Genomic DNA, 21105 nt, shown 5'->3' with positions numbered 1-21105 from the left:
CGGATGAGAGAATTTCAGAAACAGACAGAGAACAAAGGGCCCTTTTATAGTGGATTAGACTAAACTTACCCGCCACCCTTTTTTTTTTTTTTTATAATCTGAAACAGTAAAAGCGAGCGAGAGAAAAGAGAGCTACGAGATCTTCTTCAATGTCCATCATTTTCAGTTCTGACTCCGTCAGGCGGCGCCGGCCGGTGATGCAGCTCCAGACCACGAATCGGAAGCCGGTTGGAAATATCGCCTCAAAACTTGCACACGACATTCATCCTGTTCGATTAAATTCGAGTCTCAGAGATCGAACTGTCGATTGCCAGAGACTTTTTTGTTTTCCTGGATAAGAATACGTTCTGATTGATTATCTTTTAGGGTTTATGCGCTGATCTGTTTATGCATTCTGTTTGATTATTGCAGAGATGTTGAATGGAGGAAAAGAAATCGAAAAGACAATAATACTCGAATTGATGACTGGTTCAGAACAACGAATTAGTACAAGAAACAAGAAGAAATCAATGACAGAAACAAGAAACTCTTCGTTGAATTATTCACATTTGCAGGAAGCATCCACATAGCTCTTTTATTAACGATTCTTGTGGAAATCAGAAGCAACTCTTTCTCTATTACCGATGCTCCCCTCTTTCATTTTCCTTACAAGATCTTCATTCATCCACAGCCAGTGGCACAGAATCAGCCTGCAAAATTTCCACGAATCAGTACACATCTGCTAATCTACCTTTTAGCTAAAGATCTTGTTGCGTGTGATTACTTACCAGCTTGCGGTACTTGAGGGCGTAAAACATTTCCAAATAACGGCGGCTCTCGAGGCGGTCGAGGTTGGATACGTGCTTCCAGAAGCCATAAACTCCGGTCAGCGTTAGAAGCCTATCCGAGTAGATCTGCCATGTGTACCTGATGAACATTGTAAGGATTCATTAGCTCGAGTAGCTGAAGAACAAATCGAGTGAAGTTTGAAGTGATTTACTTACTTTTCGTAGATGCGTTGGAGGCCTGCTTGGGAGATTTTATCCCAGTGTGTTGGATCTTCCTTGCTCTTTTCGAAGAAGTTCACAAGGATTTCAGCAGCCTGATCACCGTGGTATGGATCGATATGGAAGCCAGATTTACCATTGACAATGATCTCAGCAGGGCCTCCATTACAAGTAGCAAATGTAGGTAATCCACAAGTCATGGCCTCCACAACTGTCAAACCGAACGCTTCGTACACGGCAGGCTGCACGAAAGCTCCCTTCGTGTCTGCAATGCATCGGTAGAGTTCGCCGTTTCGTACTCGGTTCATCTGTGCCGAAATCCATCTGAATTGGCCGTTCAAGTTGTAGGTCTCTATTAAGCTATACATCTTCTTCATTTCATCCTTCTCTTCATTGTCCTTAGATTCCTTCCTCCGGTCACCAGCCACAATCACAAGGTTAACCAGCTCCCTAAGGCGCTTGTTCTTCCCATACCACTCGACGAGTCCGGTTATGTTCTTGACACGATCCAATCTCGCCATTGTGAATATGATCGGCTTGGAACGATCTTTCAATACACACAAGTGTTCTTCATTCTCAACTTGGCTATAAAGAAGCTCTTCAATTTCAGGCTGGAAGGAAGTCAGCCTCTTCTCTGTCTCTGTGTAAGGGAAGTAGATGCTCATATCTGCTCCAGGTGAAACTATGTTGAACTTGGGATCGAACACGTCGATTCCATGAACGACCCGGTAGAGCCCCGGAAGAGTGAAGGCAGTGTGACTCTCATATTGTCCAACAGTATCTTTGCTGAGATCCAAAAGAATTCATGTGTAAGATCAAACACATATAACCAGAGACCATCAACGAGAATCAAACTCTTACCTGCCAGCAATCTCTTGGAACGTACTCGTGATGATGAAATCGGTATGGTTCATGGCAATAAGATCAGCTGTGAATTGGCATGAGAAGTGATACTTGCCCTCAAATTTCTTCCAATAGATATCTGAATCAGGGTATTTGGTTTTCTCCAAGGCGTGAGCAATAGTACACTGCAAAAGAAACAAGAACAGAAAATGCAAGTTCATGAGCATTTGCCAACAAGAAGAAGAAACAAGAAGAGTTTTTGGATATGTCACAAACCTGTGTAACTCCAAGTTTATGTGCCAGCAACGAGGCAACGATATTGCCATCGCTGTAGTTTCCGATGATCAGATCGGGCTTTCCCTGCAACTCTTTGGCAAGTTCCTGTGCAACATCCTGACAAACACAAGGATGGTTTGGTTCAGTATATAATCAAAGAAGCAGGCACAAAGGACAGGAGCGGCGGAATCATCACAATAGGGGCGATAGAATCACCTCGGTGTAAGTCTCTAGGTAAGGCCAGACTTCGAATCTTGAGATCCACTTTCGGACGATCCCTTTCTCATTTCTGAATGGGACTCGAAGAATGTGGGCGTAATCCGTTCCGTATACTTTTTCGAGACGTTGTGTGCAGGTTGTTCCTACTGCATCTGGGAGGAGTCTGGTGATCTGATATCAATAAAAACAAGAACAGGACAATCAATCATCAAACCAAGTGTGGAGAAGGTTAGCATGAGCATCTAAATTTAAAGGAGAAGTGGCCAAGATCTTGACATTACAATGAGAATACGAGGAGTTATGTCCAATCCTTGGTGCTTTATACGTTGAAGCATTTCATGCTCCAAAGCACGAACTTGGTCCAAGATGTAAACCACCTACATCAAAGAAATCAATGAACGTCAGTTTAGAAGAACAAAAGAACACACAATGTTTGTTCTTTGTCTTGACAAAACTAACCTGGCCACCAGTGTCGGGGTAACCCAAGACGTTATCTTGTGCGAAGTAACCGTGGGGCGAAAGGATTACAACGTTAAAGACCATGGGGATTCTACCAAGGAACTTCTCGAGGGTGCAAGGATCAGGGGCCTCGAGGAGATCCAAAAGAAGTTGGATCATTTCAAGTACACGCTCGGCGGTGTCTCCCCACCCTCTCTCGAGGCCAATCTCCTGGAACTTCAGCGCAAACTCGGAGTAGGGTGTTTCAGGTGCAAGTGTTACTAGATACTCCTCTGCCTTCCTCAGCACATGTTGGAAGGCATTCAGGGTCTGAATTCTATCGTTCAACATCATTGTCTGCAATAAAAACAAGTACCAATTCAATGCTGAATCAAGAGATAAAGAATGCGATGTGAATGAATTACCTTTCCTTTGTGACAGTGAACTCTGAGGAAGTCCAGCAATGGCTGCAAGCTCTCTTTGCCATGGAAGAGCTTTGCAGAGAGGTGACGGTTGAGGAACTCGACGCCATTGCCGATGGACTTGGAGAGCGTGGGGCGAGGGAAGGAAGCAGTAAATGGCTCAAAATCGAGCTCGAGAACGAAGTTTCCGTTCAGACTGGAAATACAATGGCCAAAAGGTATTAAGATTTCACAACCAAACCAGCTTTATTTCAACTTGAAGGATCAGAAACTTTTAAAAGCTTTACCTTTCATCTACAAGTTCTTCTTTGAAGTGCAGATATTCAGCAACTTGAAGCTGTTCAACGACCAGGGCGTGGACGTTAACTCGAATATATTCCCACACACCGGGCCTAGGACGAACAGCAAGAGCCACCCATGGGGGCAAAACTATGGATTCCTGCACCATGAAAGTCACTTCAAATTTGAGAAACTGCATATCACAACGCTACAGGTCTCAAAAGAGATCAAATTTATAAACCTGAGTGGATCTCAGGACTTCGCCAAATGCCCCATCAGCAAGTTTCTTTCGATTCTCTTCAGGAATTGTTTCAAACTCAGCAATCAGTTGATGATGCTGCAAGATGCCTTTTCCCTTGGCTTCAATCCTACAAACAAGTCAAAGTTTGATTTAGCTGCCATTATAACGCTTGGAAGATCATGATCCAGCAAAAATGCAAGATGATCTAAACAAAGTACTTAGAGAGGAGGCTTAGGATTTCATTTCGTTGAGTGACTAGAGTTTCATCCAAGCGCTCGCGGAGGCTATGAACACGGTTGAGGACTCGTTCTGCCATGGCTACCTTCTTGGAGGATGAACAGATATCTCAGAAAAATCTTGGTTTGTTTCAGCTGCAAAAAGAAAACATCAAAGTATGTGAATATTCCATTTCATCCCAAATCAAACTGTTTTGATCTCCAGCGATGAAGAAGATCAAGATTTCAAGCCGTTTGACCATCATGAACTCTCTTCTCCAGTGAAGAAACTCAAGAGTCTTAGAACAGAGCAGAGAAACCTCAGTAGAACACAAAGAAGAACATGGAAGAACAAGAGAAACACAGAGAGATTTACAAGTAGAAGAACAAATACACAACTTCAACTTATCAGCAAAATCATCAAAAGAAATCGAAACTGGGTTTATCCACAAATAAACCCTCAGATCAGAACAACAATGAGCAATGAATGAAGAACAACAAAGAAAACAGAGCAAAGGGAAATGAGAATAAACGAACCTCGGGAAATAAAGAGGGGGAATGTGAAATGGAATGGTGTGAAGATTGGAAGAGGAGAAAGGGTTTTTATATACGGAATGGATAGAAGTTCTTATCCAGCAGCTCGATTGCCATTATTACCGCCATTACCATTTCTGTGGTTTTCTTCTTCCTTCCACAAAACCGCTTCTTCTTCTTCTTCTTCCTCGCTGGGCCCATTTTTTTCTTCCCTTTTCGATTTTGTTGCCATTAAAATTATGGGTTTGACTGTTCTTGCTCAACTTGATCTGGGTTTTGCTTAAATTACAAATTTTATTAATCCTTGTTTGAATTGAATATTTGAAAATGGGCGTTGTTCGAGCTCGGTGGGTCTCGGCTTCTAAGTGTAGTGGGTGGTTTTTGGGCGCGGTTTTCGTCAACCACGAAACCTGTTAGCGCCCGCCACGTTGCTTCGTAAAACCGCCTTTTGCTGTCACTTCACTCTTGACCTGCTCCACTTTTCTCTGTTCTTCCTTTTTATAATGATTTCTAATTAAACTTTCGCATGGTATTATCAAGAAGATTAATTTTCTTTTTCATATTTTTCTATTTTAATTACACGTAGATTTCAAAATATTGCATTTAATTTTTGGGTTTTTTTTCCTATCATCGAATTTAAATTAGTAAATTTTCCTTGATTTTAGCTTCTCGAGTTCAAAGATACCTTTCTCGAGCACGTTTCTTTTCCTCTTCTTTATAGGTGACTTTAGAGGGATTTCAGTTGTAAAATATCTGATAAAATCGTCATTGAAATTGAAATCTCAGCCAGTTTCCAGTTTGTCTCGCTCTTAGATTAGCCCTTCTACTTGACTAAGCAAGTATTCTACTCTTGTAGTGGGTGGATGATCTCGTCACGTCACGCCACCCGTGGAAGCAAGCTAGCCACCTATGTTAGTTGCCCTTTTTCCCTTCCACGGATAAAAAGCTAGCTCCCTAGGTTTGTTGCTTTATTATCAACATTTTTTTTTTGTTTTTTATATTTTAATTACACGTAAATTTGAAAATATTACATTTTTACTTTTAATTCTCGAGTTTATTTTCTATTATTTATTTTTAAATTAGTAAATTTCCCTTAATTTTGGATTATCTCCGGGAATAGTACCCTTTCTCGAGCATGTTTTGATTTCGTTTCTAATGTTCTTTGTAAGTGATTTCTTATCTTCCTTTTTTTTAATTCCTTCTCTCTTTCTTTTACTCGCCCTTCCGCCAATATGAACATGGCATCACATTCATTTCAGGAGAATATGCAACTCTTTGTTGTATTCGAGCGGAGATTACTTGGAGAGTTCGAAACTTTCGCTTTTGAAGTCTTTTTCTCATCACCGAAAATAGGTAGCGTGCCAATTATACTACACGAGACTCATCAAGACGAATTAGATATTCGTCTATGGGGAACTTGGTACACAAAAAAACGTTACTCTTCAAATGTTACAACAAGTATTAAAATCTATTTCGTAAACTGAAGATCCAATTACTTTACCAAAGCAAAATAGACTTTTTTGACTAATTTCATGACAATCTTGAATGGGTAAGTATTAAGGATATTTAGTAATAAATTATAGTTTACCATATATATTATATTTAATATTTTATTATAAAGCAAATATTAGATATTTGCCTTATCACCATAGGTATCTTTCTATTTATTGTTATTTTCATATCCTTATAATTTATTTGATTATAAATAAGATAACTATATAAATGGTGGATTAATCAAAATTAGACTCAAATTATGATCGAGTTATTAAAATAACAGGTATATTTTTTAACTTTTAAATAATCAACTACAATATTAGTTTTCACTCTCTCTCTTTAATATTATATATATTAAAACAAATTTGAAAATTTAAATGGTACAAATGAAAATATTCAAACTTTATGAGTTTATTACAAATATACCCCAAAGTTAACTTGATTTTTTTTTTACTTTTACCGAAGTTAAAATGTGAAAAAGAATGCCCGAATTATCGCACCGTCCGTCACGGTAGTTTGTCGGGAACATTAAGCCAATCAAACAGCTCGATTTTCTAGTTGATGACGTGGCCGCCTACATTTAGAAAACCAATGAAATTGATGAATCATGCTCCTCGTTTTGTTTGCACACTCGGCATCTGTGGGCCCCAGCTATTTATTTTATTTATTTATTTATTGCCCATTCAATAAATTATTCCAATTTTTGCTCGAATTTATTTATGTATATATATATATATAAATAGTCCTTTAAGTAGTTAACCACGTAATTAATGTCCATAGTTACAAGCAAAATAAATAAACTAAATTAATTTAAATATATATGTCCAACAATAATTTTAAATTTGTAAACAATAAATAAATAAATATTAAAAATGATTGAGTAAATTCAATAGTTTAAAGGTATTTTTTTTTTTACTTTTCTTCTAAATTTATAATTTAAATTATTTTTTTTTTTATTAATGAGTTAATGATTAAAGAAATGAAAATATTTTTGAGAGAAGGAGATATAAGATTGATGACGTGTATTTTAATTAAAATTAATCACATATGATATTTAATTAATAATTAAAGTCAAGAATATTAACTAATTAATAATAATAATAATAATAATAACTTTTCTTGTGCAACACGTTTGATTTTTCTCCAATGCCACCTGTCCAAATGCTGTGGGCTGCATTTTATCCACTTCCTTGGTGGACCATTCTACCCTTTCCTTTGAGTGAAGGGTTGGAATTTTATTTTATTATAATTTTAGGTTTATTAATGTTACACGTAAGAAAAACTTCTGCTCACGTGGCTCTCTATTAATAGACATGTTTCAACCGGCTAATGACACGTCGACGGAGAATTGAATGTGACGTGACTAATACAGCTCGATAAATAAGATATATTATAAAATATACTAACGTGTATGGGTGACGTGGCTAATACAACTCGATAAATAAGATATATTATGAAATATTCTAACGTGTATGAGTGATGTGGCTAATACAACTCGATAAATAAGATATCATTTTTATTACTATTATTTTTATTTTGGAGGTAAAATTCTCCTATTTATAATAAATTAATAAAAATATTTCTAAAATTTTATACATTCAACTTAAAAAAAATAAAAATACCATTTTCATTATTATGTCAAAATATAAACAAAATACATCAAATTGGTAAAATAATTTATTACTATTAAAATATGAACAAAAACCGTCCATTGTTTTAAAGTTTTTTAAAAAATTTAAAAGTATTTTTGGATTTTTTATTTATTTATTTAAGGGTATGTTTTTATATTATAAATATGTATATTTTATAAATTTTCTTTGATGTGATGTTATCAATAAAGCATCAATAATTTTATTATTATTATTTTAATTTCATTGAATGACGATAATATAATAATAATAATTATCTATTAAACCAACTACACTAACAGTAAAATTTTAGACCTCAAAACTTGGGTAAAAGTTTGGTAGATAAAAATTTATCGGTCCAATTAAAATTGAACTTAATGTGCAAGCAAAGGTAATAAAATAATTACTTGATTTTCTAACTCTAGTTAAAATTGGGTAAATATAGACTAGGTTAAATTTTGGTTGGTAAAATTTACCTGTCCTTAATAATTCAATTCCTCATTAATAATTAATATTTTATTTATTTGATACATCAAAAAAAAAAAAAAAAAAAAAAAAAAAAAAAAAAAAAAAAAAAAAAAAAAATTAATAAGTTTGTAGTCACTGGTTTAAAAATGTGCATTAAAATTTAAAATAGATAAATATTATATATTGAAGATATATAAATTTATATCTAAAACTTAGTTTGATAAATATTTATTTTTTAATTTTGATGTTTATTTTTTTAACTCAAAATTAAAGGTAATATATAGTTTTTTTAAAATTATTTATGTCTTTTAAATTTAATTAAGAATTAAAATGTTTTTAAAAATAGATAAAAAAAAAAATTAATTAGTCACGTGATGAAACGTGTGGATTTGGGACTAGGAGAAGTTATTGGACTGTCTGCCAGGTGGCATGCAACTGACACGTGTCAGCTTATAATAATTTTCTTCCTACCAAGAAATTAAGATTCCCACTAAATATAAAACATTTTATTAAATAAATCCTTTAAATATTATAGTTTAGTTTAAATGTTTAAAAATATTAAATGTGGACATTTTTTCTTAAAGAATAAATAAATAAAAGAAAAATAAATATGTGAATACCCTACGTTCAGTTAATGGGCCTGGGCTTTCGTCTTTCTTTGTTTTGTTATCTCATGTCATAATTGGGCCCAATCCCACCTTGATATATATATATATATATATTTTTTTTTTTTTCAAAATTTAAAATTTTTGTCTAATAAATAATTTACTTATTATTTTTTCGTAAAATTTCATATATTAATTCACGTAATAAAATGTTAAATATGTCGGAACCAGTTAGACACGTAATTAAAAATTTATGAGCCTATTTAGGTTGGAGAATTTTTTTGGACTAATTCAAAATTTTGTGTTTGTTGAAGTGATGACATGAATAATTCGAATAATGTTTATAATCGAACTTAATTTTTTTAATTATTTAAAAATTATGCTTTTTCACTGTATATGTTATATTAATAATTAAAATCTTAATATTTACAAAACATTGACACTGGTTGTAACCATAAAATAATTTTAATATTCATAACAAAATAAAGTAGAGCTCGGTTGAGTTGTAAACTTTATTTTTTGTCAGAACAAAAAAGATCGAATAGATATTTTTGAAGTAGGAAACAAAATAAAGGGCGTGAGGGCGTGGAAACCTCATCATTTATAGACTGCACTGATGACGATATATAACAGGTCAAAACGGACAATATTTGCTACTGGCGGCCTCAGACCGTTACAAACAGTCTCTAAATTAGACATCGAGCAACATACCAACTAATATGCTGATATCTAAAAGGGTGGATTGTGAGATCACACGCGCACCAACTTGACGAGCGATATCTAAAATGGTGGATTGTGAGATCACACGTGGACCAACTTGACGAGCGAGAATGCTGACGGGGGAGTGATTTATGAGAAATTTGAAATCACTTGGTTTAATGAAGCAATAGAGGGGACGGAAACCCTAAAACAGAGGATTCATCGTCATCCCTAATTGAGGGTTTTGAGTTCAGGTATCTTATCGGCGGTGGAATTCGGTGGCATGGGGAGAGAATTGCAGAAGCAGCCACAGCAAGAGATGGCGTCCGCGGTGGAGCAGTTGCTCGCTGTGAATCCTTACAATCCCGACATCCTTCCCGATCTCGAAAACTACGTAAACGAGCAGGTCTCTTTTCATCTGTATCATCTTTTGTCAGTTCAATTTGTGTAAAATGGAATAATCTCATCAATCGTGTTTACATTTGTAATCGTACGTCAGAATTGAGAGAACTCTGATCTTATTTTAGTTAGATTGAACGTTTGTGTTACAGGTCTCTTCAGAAACGTACAGCTTAGATGCTAATCTATGCCTTCTTCGCCTCTACCAGGTAACTATACTACTAATCTACTAGCTGCAAATGGATTTACGTCTTTTACTACTTATATTGTTTGTATTGTTTGAAAGTGTCATCTGAGAAACTTGTATTAGTCTAATTTTCAGAAGAATAAAAAAAGTTGGGCCCTAAATTCGTCGTGGTTCTTATTTCGGGATAGATTTTCCATTTAATCCTTAAGTTTCCGTTGATGTTATATTTATTTATTTTTGGTTCACTGTCATTTACTTCAAGAAAAATTAGAGTGCATTCTGGTGCTGCCCATTTAACGCATTGGCCCTGTAACTTAAACTTTTGATTGTTTAGCCTCTGTGTTTTTCCCTCAATTCATACGGTTTATATTCTAGCAAATTAATTATTGCTTGATTTACAGTTTGAGCCAGAGAGAATGAGTACCCAAATTGTGGCTCGCATCCTGGTCAAGGTGTGTTTTCCTTCAAAATTTCTTTGACCTCACATGTTGTTTAGAATTTAATTCAATACGTTCTTCATTCAGGTTAATTTTGAAGTTTCTGTGTGATTTGTGAATAGGCTTTGATGGCAATGCCAGCTCCGGATTTCAGCCTTTCTCTCTTTTTAATTCCAGAACGAGTGGTATGCGTTAACTCTTTCATATTTCACCAACGCTTTATTTTAAGATGCTTATGCCATTTTAATTCCAGAACAAGTGGTATGTGTTTACTCTATTGTAGTTCACCATCCCTTAAGTTTCATTACTAATTTTATTTAGAGATCTCCCTGTCCTAGTAAATTTGATTGATCTGTAGAGTAAACAATTGGGGTGTCATTTCTTGTTTAGAGATCCCTTAAGTTTGATTACTAACATTGCTGCTGAGTATTTTCACATTATTTGCTGTCATTTCTTGTGCTAAATCTTGTTTAGAGATCCCTTAATGACACATTTTATACATATTATTATCAGCAAATGGAGGATCAATTCAAGACTTTGATTATACTTTCCCACTATTTGGAGGTATGCAAGTTTCTTTACGTTTTTCTTCTTTGAATCCCGTAATTTTAATCTTTAGAAGCATGCTCATGCAAAAGTTGTGACTATTTTGATCTTATTTACGTGTAGACTGGAAAGTTTCGTCAATTCTGGGATGAAGCTTCCAAGAACCGTCACATAGTTGAAGCCGTGCCAGGTACGTAGGAACTATAAGGCCAAAACTTGTTTGTTTGAGTGACTCTAGAGAATGCATTTGACTGACCTGAAGAAGAATTGAGATGGGAAAACCTAATCAGTAGATATCCAAAAGATAAATGATTTTCAACTTGCTGAATTACTTTGTTTCTAGACCAAGCCTTGTTTAGCTGTTCCTGATATGAAAATACGATACAGGTTTTGAGAAAGCAATTCAAGCTTATGCAGTCCATGTTCTTTCCTTAACTTATCAAAAGGTTCCTAGATCTGTGCTTGCGGAGGTATGCTTTATAAAATGTCTGCCGTCTTAATAATCTTGGAGTCGGTACTTTAACATCATCATTGTCTTTTTTCATTCGCGTTTCAGTGTCTATGCGACTTGACTATGATATCCTGCCTAATGTTCTGGTTGATAATTTACGTCGTGATTTATCTTTTCTGCCGTTAGCTATAACGTAAATCCTACTCCAAACAACCTTGTTTACTTTCTGTCTGACATGCTATCAAGGATGCGAACCCGCCAACCCGAATTCATGTCGTTTTGGAGTTCTTGGCTTCAATCAATACTTTTCAATGCTCTATGTTAATACTCTGTGTGTATTTAAATCTCATGTGGCATGTCACAGGCAATCAACATCGAGGGACTGTCTTTGGACAAATTTCTTGAGCACCAAGTTGCAAGCTCTGGTTGGATTCTTGAGAAAGGCCATGGAAAGGGCCAACTTGTTGTTATACCACCAAACGAATTCAACCATCCTGAACTGAAGAAGAAATCCTCCGACAGCATTCCCTTGGAACACATCACTCGCATCTTCCCAATTCTTGGTTAACTAACCTGCTCGGCTCACCGGTAACTAATGTCGCTCGTCGTTTTATTTTTTGAGACCACTGTGAAGTATTGTCCAATTTTCCAACTATGCCGTAGAAAGAAGAGATTGCCCTTTGAGGCAGTTAAGAGTCTTGAGGTTTATATTTGTACACTTCAATCATGCCATTTCATAATGGCCATAAGGTCATGACAAGTGTTTTGCTTGAAATTATTGTTGATTTTTCGATCAATTTGACTGGTTTGCTATCACAATCCATCTATTAACTCAAACCATTAATAGAGTCTAATCTTGAAATATTGTAAATCTAAGGACATAAATAAACACTAAAATGAAATAATACAAAATTTGATGAATTTTATTCCATTTTTATCTATTTGAAGACTAAACTTAAAAAAAAAAAAAATACTTTTCATTGACTATGCCTTATAAAAAAGTATTATTTTTAAACTTTTTCCCTCGGTCTATTTCTAGCATCATATTCACAATTAGTGGCGCTCCAACTCTGTATCAAGGTCATGATCGATATCGTCACTATCATCAATATCACCACTACCATCAATATTGTCACTATCATTCATATCTGTCACTATCATCAATAAGAAAACCTTTAGGGTTGTTATCCGGGAACTTGTTCAGAAATACTGTAATGAAAGGAAGATAGGAGTTTGTCACGGGGTATTTGACCAAATAGGATCGTCCAGTTCCTATAGAACCTATCACTAAAATACCCCTACATAAGGAAGATATGGCTAAGAAAAGAGTTTTTCATGAAATGAGAAATTTAAACGATTAACCGTACATAAGGTTTGTGAATAAGTGATTGTCTGATAATGAGCCAGGAATGTCCGTCTTTGCTAAACAGGAAGTTTAGAAATATTTTTAGATAATTTATAAAATTATAAATATTTTTATTTAGATTAAATTAATAAAAATATTTTAAAATTATATATATTGTCAAGAAACACTCAAACTTTCAAAAATTTTACAAGGAGAAGGATAAAAATAGTTAATATGGTGTGTGAAAGTTCTCTATCTAATAAATTACGAAAAGATATTTATAAGGTGATATTTATGTTATAATAAAATATATATGATAAACTATTATTTAATATTAAATATCTTTAACCAATAATATATTTCTATTTTTTTAAAAAAAGTTTTTAAAGTATTTTTAAATTAAAAAATCAAAGAAATACAATGTTTTTTTTTATTAATTAAAAATATTTTAAAACAAATTATAAGATTAAAGTATTTTTATTAATTTAATCTAAAATGAATAAATAAATAAAACTGTATGAGAAGTTGGACGGATAAATATAAAAAGTAGTCCGAGAAAAGGGAAAAAAAAAAAAGAAAAGAAAAGAAAAGAAAAGAAAATATTTGTTGAATTTTCGAAAGAGGTTCATCCAGGTTCGTCGGTTCTTTCCCATTTCATCCGCCATCGTCGTTCTCATCGGTTTCCCCAGCTCAGACCCTACGTAGCAAATCATTTTGCTCAGACGAAATCTTCTTATGATAAAGGTAGGGAAATTCGGTTTGCTTTCCGTTTCGATTTCCTCCGAATTTAACTTTGTAGCCGTTTCTTGGTCAATCATATACAGACGAGGAAGAACCCTAGATTTGGAATTATTTAGCCTACACAGATTTTGTATGTATATGGTTTTTGAAATTCTAATGCAGTGATTCCTTGTTAAGTTGAATTGATTGTTGTTTTGTATTTAGTTCTTGTAATTTGTATACTGACAGTTGATGTTCGTCTTTCTGTGCAGTGCGCTAAATCTCCTTGGTTTTAGTTATTGAACGCAACTATTGTAGTTCATGGCTACCTTAAACGGGAAAGTTACATATTCTTCCCTTTCTAATGTTGGAAAGGTGAACAGAGGCCACAATGATGATGACGAATGTGATTCTCTATGGGCCATGCCTAATGATAGTGCGCCCTTCCATTCGAACTCTAAGTTTTCTTTTGAATCTGAAGACTTCATTGAGGAAGGATACGATTCAAGTGATGAATTCGATATTCCAAAGCAAAATAGTATGCGTCCAGAGGTGAATTTAAAAAATGTTTTAAATGGGATGTTTGCTATATTGACTGGTGTGAATAAATCTTCAGATGTTTCCTCCGATCAACAAGTTCCCAGTTCAAATATTTCATTCCTTGGTTCTGAAAAGAATGGAGATACTTATTTGCATTCCTCGGTCTACATTCCCAGTGCCCCACCTCTTCTTGAGCCAAATACGATTAATTATAATGCTTATAAAGATGTTTTGGAGGCTGAGCCTCCAGAGTGGCTTCCAGATAGTTCTTCTTCCATTTGTATGCAGTGTACTGCCCCTTTTACTGCAATCACTCGCGGTAGGCATCATTGTCGATTTTGTGGAGGGATTTTTTGCCGAGCCTGTACAAATGGGAGGTGTTTGATGCCTATGAAGTTCAGAGAGAGAAATCCACAGAGGGTATGCGATGCCTGTTATGACAGGCTTGATCCTTTACAGGGTGTACTTATTAACAGCATTAGTAACGCTGTGCAAAGGGCGAAACATGATGTAATGGACTGGACGTGTTCAAGAGGGTGGTTGAATCTCCCTATTGGTCTATCCATGGAACATGAGATATACAAAGCATCTAAAACGCTAAGAGGATACTTCCAGGTGTGCTTACCAAGCAACTTAGTAATCAGAGGAAGTCAGTATAACTTGAATTGACATAGATATCATTGTACTCTGATATCTATAATTCGTGATATATGAAACGAAGTTGTGAATGTTCTTTTGTGACATTCTATTTCTTGGCTGTTGAATTGTACAGGTCTCTAGGCTAAATCCTGAAAAGTCTATACCCTCGGCTGTACTAAAGAGGGCCAGAGGTCTTGCGATTTTGACAGTTGCCAAAGGTGGAGTGTTGGTTGCTTACAAATTTGGCACTGGTTTGGTAATTGCCCGAAGGTCAGATGGTTCGTGGTCTGCCCCTTCAGCTATATTATCTGTTGGATTAGGATGGGGTGCCCAGGTAAAAAGACTTTTAGTTCAAAGATCTTGTACATCTATAATTTCTGGATGAGTTTCAATCTTTAGAAATGGTTCAGCTTGATTGTAGGATAGTTTGCCGGTGTACTTTTTGGTTTCTTGTCTCTTCTATGAGACGTGGAACTAGGACTTTTGGCACAAATCACAAGATTCTTGTATGCTTTGAGTTCTGAATTACTTTTATCCTTGTTTGCCTTAGATTGGCGGCGAGCTCATGGATTTCATAATCGTGCTTCATGATTCAAAAGCTGTTAAAACATTCTGTAGCCGAATGCACTTCTCACTTGGTGCTGGGTGCAGTGTTGCTGCTGGTCCTGTTGGTAGAGTCTTGGAGGCAGATATCCGTGCTGGAGATCGGGGTTCTGGCATGTGCTATACGTACAGTTGTAGCAAAGGTATCCCTGATCAGATTGTCCATTGTCTGTTTACTTGAATCATATGTAATTTTTGTTCAATATTTGAGGTTTTTGACAGTTATGCCAGAGCCTAAATAAACTTTCATTAAGATAGCGTATTAGATCATTGAAATAGCTGCAGATTGAACATTTAACTTTTTCCAGGCTTCAGCAGTTTTGTGAATCATGCAGGAAGATAGCTTATTAATTTTTTTCTTTTACGGCATTTCATACGACTATTGATTTTGGTCGTGGTAGTCGACTTCATTAGAGTAGGCCTTACTTGAACTGGATCTGTTCTATCGGTTGTACAACTGGTTCCTTGAGTTCCAAAGAACGGAGATAGGCTTGCTTTTAGTAGTTATTTTGCACCATATATGCTTAAGTTTTCCATATTTAGAAGCCAAATTCTGTCTGGATTACAGTATTTCATAAGCTAGAGATGGTAACTGATGCAGTAGTTTACTTCTTGACAGGCGCATTTGTTGGAGTATCATTGGAAGGAAACGTTGTAGCAACAAGGATGGACACAAATCTATGCTTTTATGGCGATCCCTATCTAACCACCTCTGATATTCTGTTGGGGACGGTAGAGAGGCCGAGAGCTGCCGAACCGTTGTACTCTGCGCTTGATGACTTCTATTCCATTCTGCAATGACCAACTATCCTCGTTGTATAGCAGACGTCTCCATGGCTGTGCTGTGCTGTGCTATGAACTGCCGTGTAAGCTCTGATCCAAAGTTTATATTTCCTAGATTGTAAATATACATGCATCCACAACTAGAAGCATATAGTTATTGCCTTGTCTCAAAGTTTGGCTGGTTTATTCTTGTGTAAATATACATTTATTTGCAACCCACCCCATAAGCATTGTAATGTTTAGAATTGGATGTTTATTCATTGTATAAATATATATTTATTAGCATACTCAGTTAAGGGCACCTTTCACGTTTGAAAGGTTAAAATTATTTTTGTGGTGGCTTTGAATAGGACAAACTTGATTTTAACCATTTTAAAATTACTCTCTAACATGCTATAAGAATAGTATGCCGAGTTAGGGCGGTTATATATGATATCAAAGTTACACTTCTCATATAAGAAATGTTTTGTTTCTCTCTTCATTTGATGTGCGATTTTCAATCTATGTAACAGCCCAAATCTACTGCTAGCCGATATTTTGTCTCTTTGGGCTTCCCTTTTTAGGCTTTCCCTCAAGGCTAGTATGCTAGGAGAAAGTTTCCATTGTGGTTTGTTCTCCTTCCCAACTAAGTTGGGACATCATAATCTACTATCCCCTTAAAGTGCCAATGTCCTCACCCGTACACCGTCCTGTGTCTATCTGATATCATTTATAATAGCTAAAGTCCCCCACTAGCAAATATTGTCTACTTTGGTCTCACAGTTTTAAAATACATCTGTATTCCATTTTACAAATCTCTGCGCTAGAGGTTCATTACAAACCGTTAAAATCACTCAATTTTAAAGCTAGGCATTCTTCTTAATGATGTTATGTGTTATAATATGATACAGTATGTGTCTAGAGCACAAATGACAATTTGTGCTATAGTTACTCCATGAGATTGGTGATAATGCATTTAAGCACATGCCTGCATTTTATATTTGCCAATTCTTCTACCCATATATATAATTTGGAAAGATGATAAAACTATAGGCTTAAGAATATAATGACATAAATAACAAGCTAAATTTAAACATCTGAGCCAACGATTTATCAAGAGATTTGCCTTCGCCAGCATACATTGCAATGAACACAATGGTGTGACGAGAAAGGAAACAAAAGCCATCTCGTGCAAGCAAATATTAATTGCTTGGGGAAAACATGATTGCACTGAACAAAGCCCCCAATGAGCTCGCTTATACACATGGAAGCTATGTTTGTAGGGAATTACTCGTCAATCTTTGACGTCCGTAACCCCTTCAGCTGAAATTTGAAACCGTGCTTCGGCCTCGGCTAAACACGGTGAACTTATCACCTTACAAATGCGTTCCTCCCCTCTTCCTTTCCGTAGAGCAAGCCTGTAGTAGAAAATATAATTGGTTACATTTATGGATGTGAAGATTCGAACCTATAACCTTTAGGTCAAAGGTACAACGTTTTAACCGGTTGAGTTGTAATTGTGACAAACCTTGTCGTAGAAGCATGAGCCATAATGTTTCCACCAATTGGCTTAATTTGAGGGCCTGCAAAGATTGCTGAACCATCAACCTGTGCCACCACTTGATTCGTGATGACCACAGCCACACCAAACTACAACCAGATCATCAAAAGATATTGCTCTTGTCAATGGTAAGAAAAATGCAAACTAAACCCATTAAGGGATGAGTGCCTTTACCTCATCTGCCATTTTCTGGAGACTCCTTAAGAACTTTGCTAGATGCATTTGCCGAGCCGAAAGTTCTCCCCTTCCTGAGAAATCCGTTCTGTAGAGGGCAGTAGCGCTATCAACTATCATGAGAGCAAACCTACATATAATGTGAATGGATCATCTCAATAACTTATTTCAATCGAGATGATCAATAAAACTTCTATCATTCCAGATGTCATCGGATGCATCATATTAGTGGCAATGTAATGAAAACTGAAATGTGTAAAAAACACTGTATTAGTATTAAGTCCTATTAGCATACATGTAACCGCTTAAGCCTACTGCTAGCAGATATTGTCTTCTTTGGGCTCTTTTTCAGACTTTCCCTCAAAGTTTTTAAAACGTGTCTGCTAGAGAGAGGTTTCTACACCCTTATAAAGAATGTTTCATTCTCCTCCCCAACCGATGTGGGATCTTATGATCCACCCTTCTTCAGGGCTTGGTGTCCTCACTGGCATTCGTTCCCTTCTCCAATCGATGTGCAACCCTCCAATCCTTCCCTTCGGGGTCTAGTGTCCTTACTTGCACACCACCTCGTGTCCACCCCCCTTCGAACTGAGCCTCCTAGCTGGCACATCGCCCGGTGTCTGGTTCTAATACCATTTGTTATAGCCCAAGCCCACTATTAGTAGGTATTGTCCTCTTTGGGTTTTCCCTCAAGGTTTTTACAACACATATGCTAGTAAGAGGTTTCCATACCCTTATAAAAAATACTTAATTATCCTCTCCAACCGATAGTGAGATCTCACAATACACATCTAGCTCATACAAACTATGATAGGTACCTTGTTTCCACCATCATTGAAGCAGCTTCCAGCAAAAGCCTTGACTGATGATCAGTGTTATACGCTCTAGCATAGGCCACATTTTCCAACACATCAGCACCATTGAGTCCAAATCTGCAACAACCAATATCAACCATTAAGCTATTTCATTACACACACACACACACACACACACAGATAACAACAACCATGCCTTCTCATCAAACCTGTCTGCAATCTGTAGTAGCCTCTGGGGTCTAAACGTGCCCTCGGCATCAATGTACATCGCCTTTCCCTCTCCACCGCCTTGATCCAGTGGGAGCTGATCGATAATTCAAAACACCTCAGATGATTCAAATGAATCAACAGATTCCATAGCCAAAAACAGTCATAATACAATTTTAAGCTGAACTCACTTGGCAGGTAACACAGAGTGTGTGACAAAGCTGAGTTTTCCCAGAACGAAACTCCCCATAGATTTCAGTAATGGATCCTGTCTCAATTCCCCCTGAAAGGAGGGTGTAAAATCGAAAGTAAGCAAACGAAAGTTGATAATAAAAATGAAAAAAACAGGACAATTGAACTTGAAAGCTCTTCAAGAAAGCAACCTTCAAGAATCTTGTCAAGTTCCCTTGACCCAGATGTTAATTGAATGATCTCTAGCCTCTGAGCATGGAGTTGGCCAGCACTTGTGAAACCCAATGGCACAATCTTGGAAGCTATTGACAGTGAAGCGATTCAGACAGAGAGACAAACATAACAAGCAAATGGGAAATGGAAAATTGTAATCAAATTGCATGCCTGCTTCAATAATTTTATCAACTTTAGCCTCGCTTATGCCCTTGATTTGAAGCAGTTCTTTCCTGGGAGAGTAAGCAACGGACTCTACCGTGCACAAACCAGCATCTTTAAGCTTCTTTATGTCAATTGCAGCAATTCCCGATGCCTTAAGTACAACATTACTAAAAATCGTCACTCGGAAATGATAATTCCGCAACCTAAAACCCATCGCGATTCCGATAAAGCAATGTAAATAAATTCGAAGGCAAATAACTTAATCCCACGATTAGAGACGAAGTGGAAAAGAAGAAGTTTAATCTCGAATTCGAGATTCGTCAGGCATTTAGTAATCGATCGATCAACAAAAAGAGGTTTTAAAACCCTAATTCTTGGTGATACCTGGAGCTGTTCTACGGGAAACGGGCCGTGCTGTATCTCCTCGGCCTCTTCGTGTTCTTCAGAGGGCTTCTGGTTTCTTTGCCGCTCCATTGTCAAATACTAAACCACCGACCCGCAAATGAAAGAATCGCTCGATGCAATTGCCAGAACCAGAAGAGCTCTGCGGATTGCACAGAGAAAGCGATTGGAAGCGAAAATGGTGGAGGGAATTTGTGAATTTTAAGAAGATTTGAGGGGCGCCAAAAAGAGTGGAGAGTACGGAAGTAGCTTACCCGGGAAGTCTATGATCAAATTTGGGCCGAGTTTTGGACTATAATCCAATGAACTTTTGCTATTTGGATCCCTTATAACACTGAAAAGCCCAAATGCTACACATTCAATTTTCTTCCATTTTATTATTTCATACTAATTGATATATGCTTAAATTGGTATTAGTTAGGTTCCTCGTTCGTGCCTTTTTCGCTACAATATTTGGTAGATGGTCCTCTATCTCTTAAAGCCTTTACGCAACCCATGTAACTGTTTATTAATGCCTTTAATTTCTACCTGTTGTTTTACTGTAGCTATGTCGCCGTCCTTACCACTACTTATGAGTCTAAATGTGAGATCCCATATTGGTTAAAGAGGAGAACGAAACATTCCTTATAAGGGTATGGAAACCTCTACCTAACATATGCGTTTTTAAAACCTTGAGATAAATCTAGAAAAAAAAAGTCCAAAGAGGACAATATTTGCTAGTATAGGATTGAACTGTATTTTATAAGCGTGTGGAAACCTCTCTCTAGCATACACATTTTAAAAACAACTCCATTAAGTTTTTCTAAGAGATTTGAGCAAAAACACAACTCGATCAAAGTGTGTATACTCCTTCCACTAAGGGAATCATGTATATAATGGGCTATAAACTCGATTATTTACCCCTTTATAGAACTGAAACGTATATTCCATGATTTTCGCTTATTCAGGTCGTAATTCTTATTAGTCGAGCTATAGCTCCCAAAAGAAAACTCGATCCATCCAATGGGAAACATAATGTATATTGATTCATTTAGTCGAGTCGGGTTTTTTATTACTCTTATTTTGGGATGGATAATATTAAAAAAAAAAAAAAAAAAAAAAAAAACTTAAAGAAGGATAATTTCCATATGGATTGGGATTATCACAATCCAACGAACAAGTGTACAAGGAAACGAGCTGGATGAACCACGTGATACAATTGGTTACAAAACACGTAATTATTATATTAATTATATTAATATAGTTACGTGGCTAAATGGGTCACGCAAGCAACTAAATGACCTGTCAGCAAAATCCTAATCCAAAAAGAAAGAAAATAATATTTTAATAATAGATTGGTCAAATTACAACTTTAATATTTTTAAAAAATATTTTATTAGAATTTAAAATAATTAAAAGTA

At 36.1% G+C, this 21105-nt stretch overlaps 4 protein-coding genes and 2 long non-coding RNA genes across 6 annotated transcripts; 4 read left to right on the top strand and 2 right to left on the bottom strand.

Moving 5' to 3' along the window:
- Positions 1–97: 97 nt before the first annotated feature.
- On the top strand, positions 98–527 carry LOC111484836. Its single transcript, XR_002718586.1, has 2 exons — positions 98–227; positions 412–527. It is a non-coding gene; the product is annotated as an uncharacterized LOC111484836 (long non-coding RNA).
- Positions 434–4803, bottom strand: LOC111484831 (sucrose synthase-like). The gene is made up of 13 exons (XM_023131441.1): positions 4457–4803; positions 3923–4075; positions 3705–3831; positions 3472–3623; positions 3188–3380; positions 2784–3119; positions 2606–2701; positions 2322–2495; positions 2106–2222; positions 1848–2014; positions 984–1772; positions 768–906; positions 434–689 (listed from the first exon to the last, which is right to left on the bottom strand). The coding sequence occupies exons 2-13, from the start codon at positions 4018–4020 to the stop codon at positions 657–659; spliced, it is 2421 nt and encodes an 806-aa protein (XP_022987209.1). The 5' UTR covers positions 4021–4075; positions 4457–4803; the 3' UTR covers positions 434–656.
- LOC111484835 lies at positions 4005–4754 on the top strand. The gene is made up of 2 exons (XR_002718585.1): positions 4005–4096; positions 4202–4754. It is a non-coding gene; the product is annotated as an uncharacterized LOC111484835 (long non-coding RNA).
- Positions 4804–9521: 4718 nt separating the features above from the next.
- Positions 9522–12143, top strand: LOC111485585 (eukaryotic translation initiation factor 3 subunit K-like). The gene is made up of 8 exons (XM_023132525.1): positions 9522–9753; positions 9899–9955; positions 10335–10385; positions 10493–10555; positions 10884–10934; positions 11040–11106; positions 11304–11386; positions 11732–12143. Exons 1-8 carry the CDS (start codon positions 9631–9633, stop codon positions 11933–11935), a joined length of 699 nt encoding a protein of 232 aa, XP_022988293.1. The 5' UTR covers positions 9522–9630; the 3' UTR covers positions 11936–12143.
- Positions 12144–13293: 1150 nt separating this feature from the next.
- Positions 13294–16288, top strand: LOC111484864. Its single transcript, XM_023131484.1, has 5 exons — positions 13294–13456; positions 13705–14587; positions 14745–14945; positions 15162–15357; positions 15834–16288. Exons 2-5 carry the CDS (start codon positions 13754–13756, stop codon positions 16013–16015), a joined length of 1413 nt encoding a protein of 470 aa, XP_022987252.1. The 5' UTR covers positions 13294–13456; positions 13705–13753; the 3' UTR covers positions 16016–16288.
- Positions 16289–17024: 736 nt separating this feature from the next.
- LOC111484865 (DNA repair protein RAD51 homolog) lies at positions 17025–19926 on the bottom strand. The gene is made up of 9 exons (XM_023131486.1): positions 19688–19926; positions 19310–19454; positions 19117–19227; positions 18925–19016; positions 18736–18830; positions 18530–18643; positions 17712–17841; positions 17505–17626; positions 17025–17394 (listed from the first exon to the last, which is right to left on the bottom strand). The coding sequence occupies exons 1-9, from the start codon at positions 19775–19777 to the stop codon at positions 17271–17273; spliced, it is 1023 nt and encodes a 340-aa protein (XP_022987254.1). The 5' UTR covers positions 19778–19926; the 3' UTR covers positions 17025–17270.
- Between the last annotated feature and the right edge of the window lie 1179 nt (positions 19927–21105).

The sequence above is a fragment of the Cucurbita maxima genome, unplaced genomic scaffold, assembly GCF_002738345.1.
Source record: "Cucurbita maxima cultivar Rimu unplaced genomic scaffold, Cmax_1.0 Cma_Scf00010, whole genome shotgun sequence".
NCBI lineage: Eukaryota > Viridiplantae > Streptophyta > Magnoliopsida > Cucurbitales > Cucurbitaceae > Cucurbita > Cucurbita maxima.
The sequence above is the reverse complement of the archived record's forward strand: the minus strand, read 5'-3'. Positions and strand labels throughout refer to the sequence as shown.

What these genes read in the sequence shown, in the direction of transcription:
- LOC111485585 (XM_023132525.1), top strand. Translation starts at nt 9,631, where the DNA reads ATGGGGAGAGAATTGCAGAAGCAGCCACAGCAAGAGATGGCGTCCGCG. An exon ending in GCCTTCTTCGCCTCTACCAG is followed by an intron (nt 9,956 to 10,334) that starts GTAACTATACTA and finishes CTTGATTTACAG; the next exon opens with TTTGAGCCAGAGAGAATGAG. An exon ending in TTTTAATTCCAGAACGAGTG is followed by an intron (nt 10,556 to 10,883) that starts GTATGCGTTAAC and finishes TATTATTATCAG; the next exon opens with CAAATGGAGGATCAATTCAA.
- LOC111484864 (XM_023131484.1), top strand. Translation starts at nt 13,754, where the DNA reads ATGGCTACCTTAAACGGGAAAGTTACATATTCTTCCCTTTCTAATGTT. An exon ending in CGCTAAGAGGATACTTCCAG is followed by an intron (nt 14,588 to 14,744) that starts GTGTGCTTACCA and finishes TGAATTGTACAG; the next exon opens with GTCTCTAGGCTAAATCCTGA. An exon ending in GATTAGGATGGGGTGCCCAG is followed by an intron (nt 14,946 to 15,161) that starts GTAAAAAGACTT and finishes TGTTTGCCTTAG; the next exon opens with ATTGGCGGCGAGCTCATGGA.
- LOC111484831 (XM_023131441.1), bottom strand. Translation starts at nt 4,020, where the DNA reads ATGGCAGAACGAGTCCTCAACCGTGTTCATAGCCTCCGCGAGCGCTTG. An exon ending in ATCCTAAGCCTCCTCTCTAA is followed by an intron (nt 3,832 to 3,922) that starts GTACTTTGTTTA and finishes ACTTGTTTGTAG; the next exon opens with GATTGAAGCCAAGGGAAAAG. An exon ending in TTCACTGTCACAAAGGAAAG is followed by an intron (nt 3,120 to 3,187) that starts GTAATTCATTCA and finishes TTTTTATTGCAG; the next exon opens with ACAATGATGTTGAACGATAG.
- LOC111484865 (XM_023131486.1), bottom strand. Translation starts at nt 19,777, where the DNA reads ATGGAGCGGCAAAGAAACCAGAAGCCCTCTGAAGAACACGAAGAGGCC. An exon ending in ACTTGACAAGATTCTTGAAG is followed by an intron (nt 19,017 to 19,116) that starts GTTGCTTTCTTG and finishes CCCTCCTTTCAG; the next exon opens with GGGGAATTGAGACAGGATCC. An exon ending in TCCAGAAAATGGCAGATGAG is followed by an intron (nt 17,627 to 17,711) that starts GTAAAGGCACTC and finishes ATCTGGTTGTAG; the next exon opens with TTTGGTGTGGCTGTGGTCAT.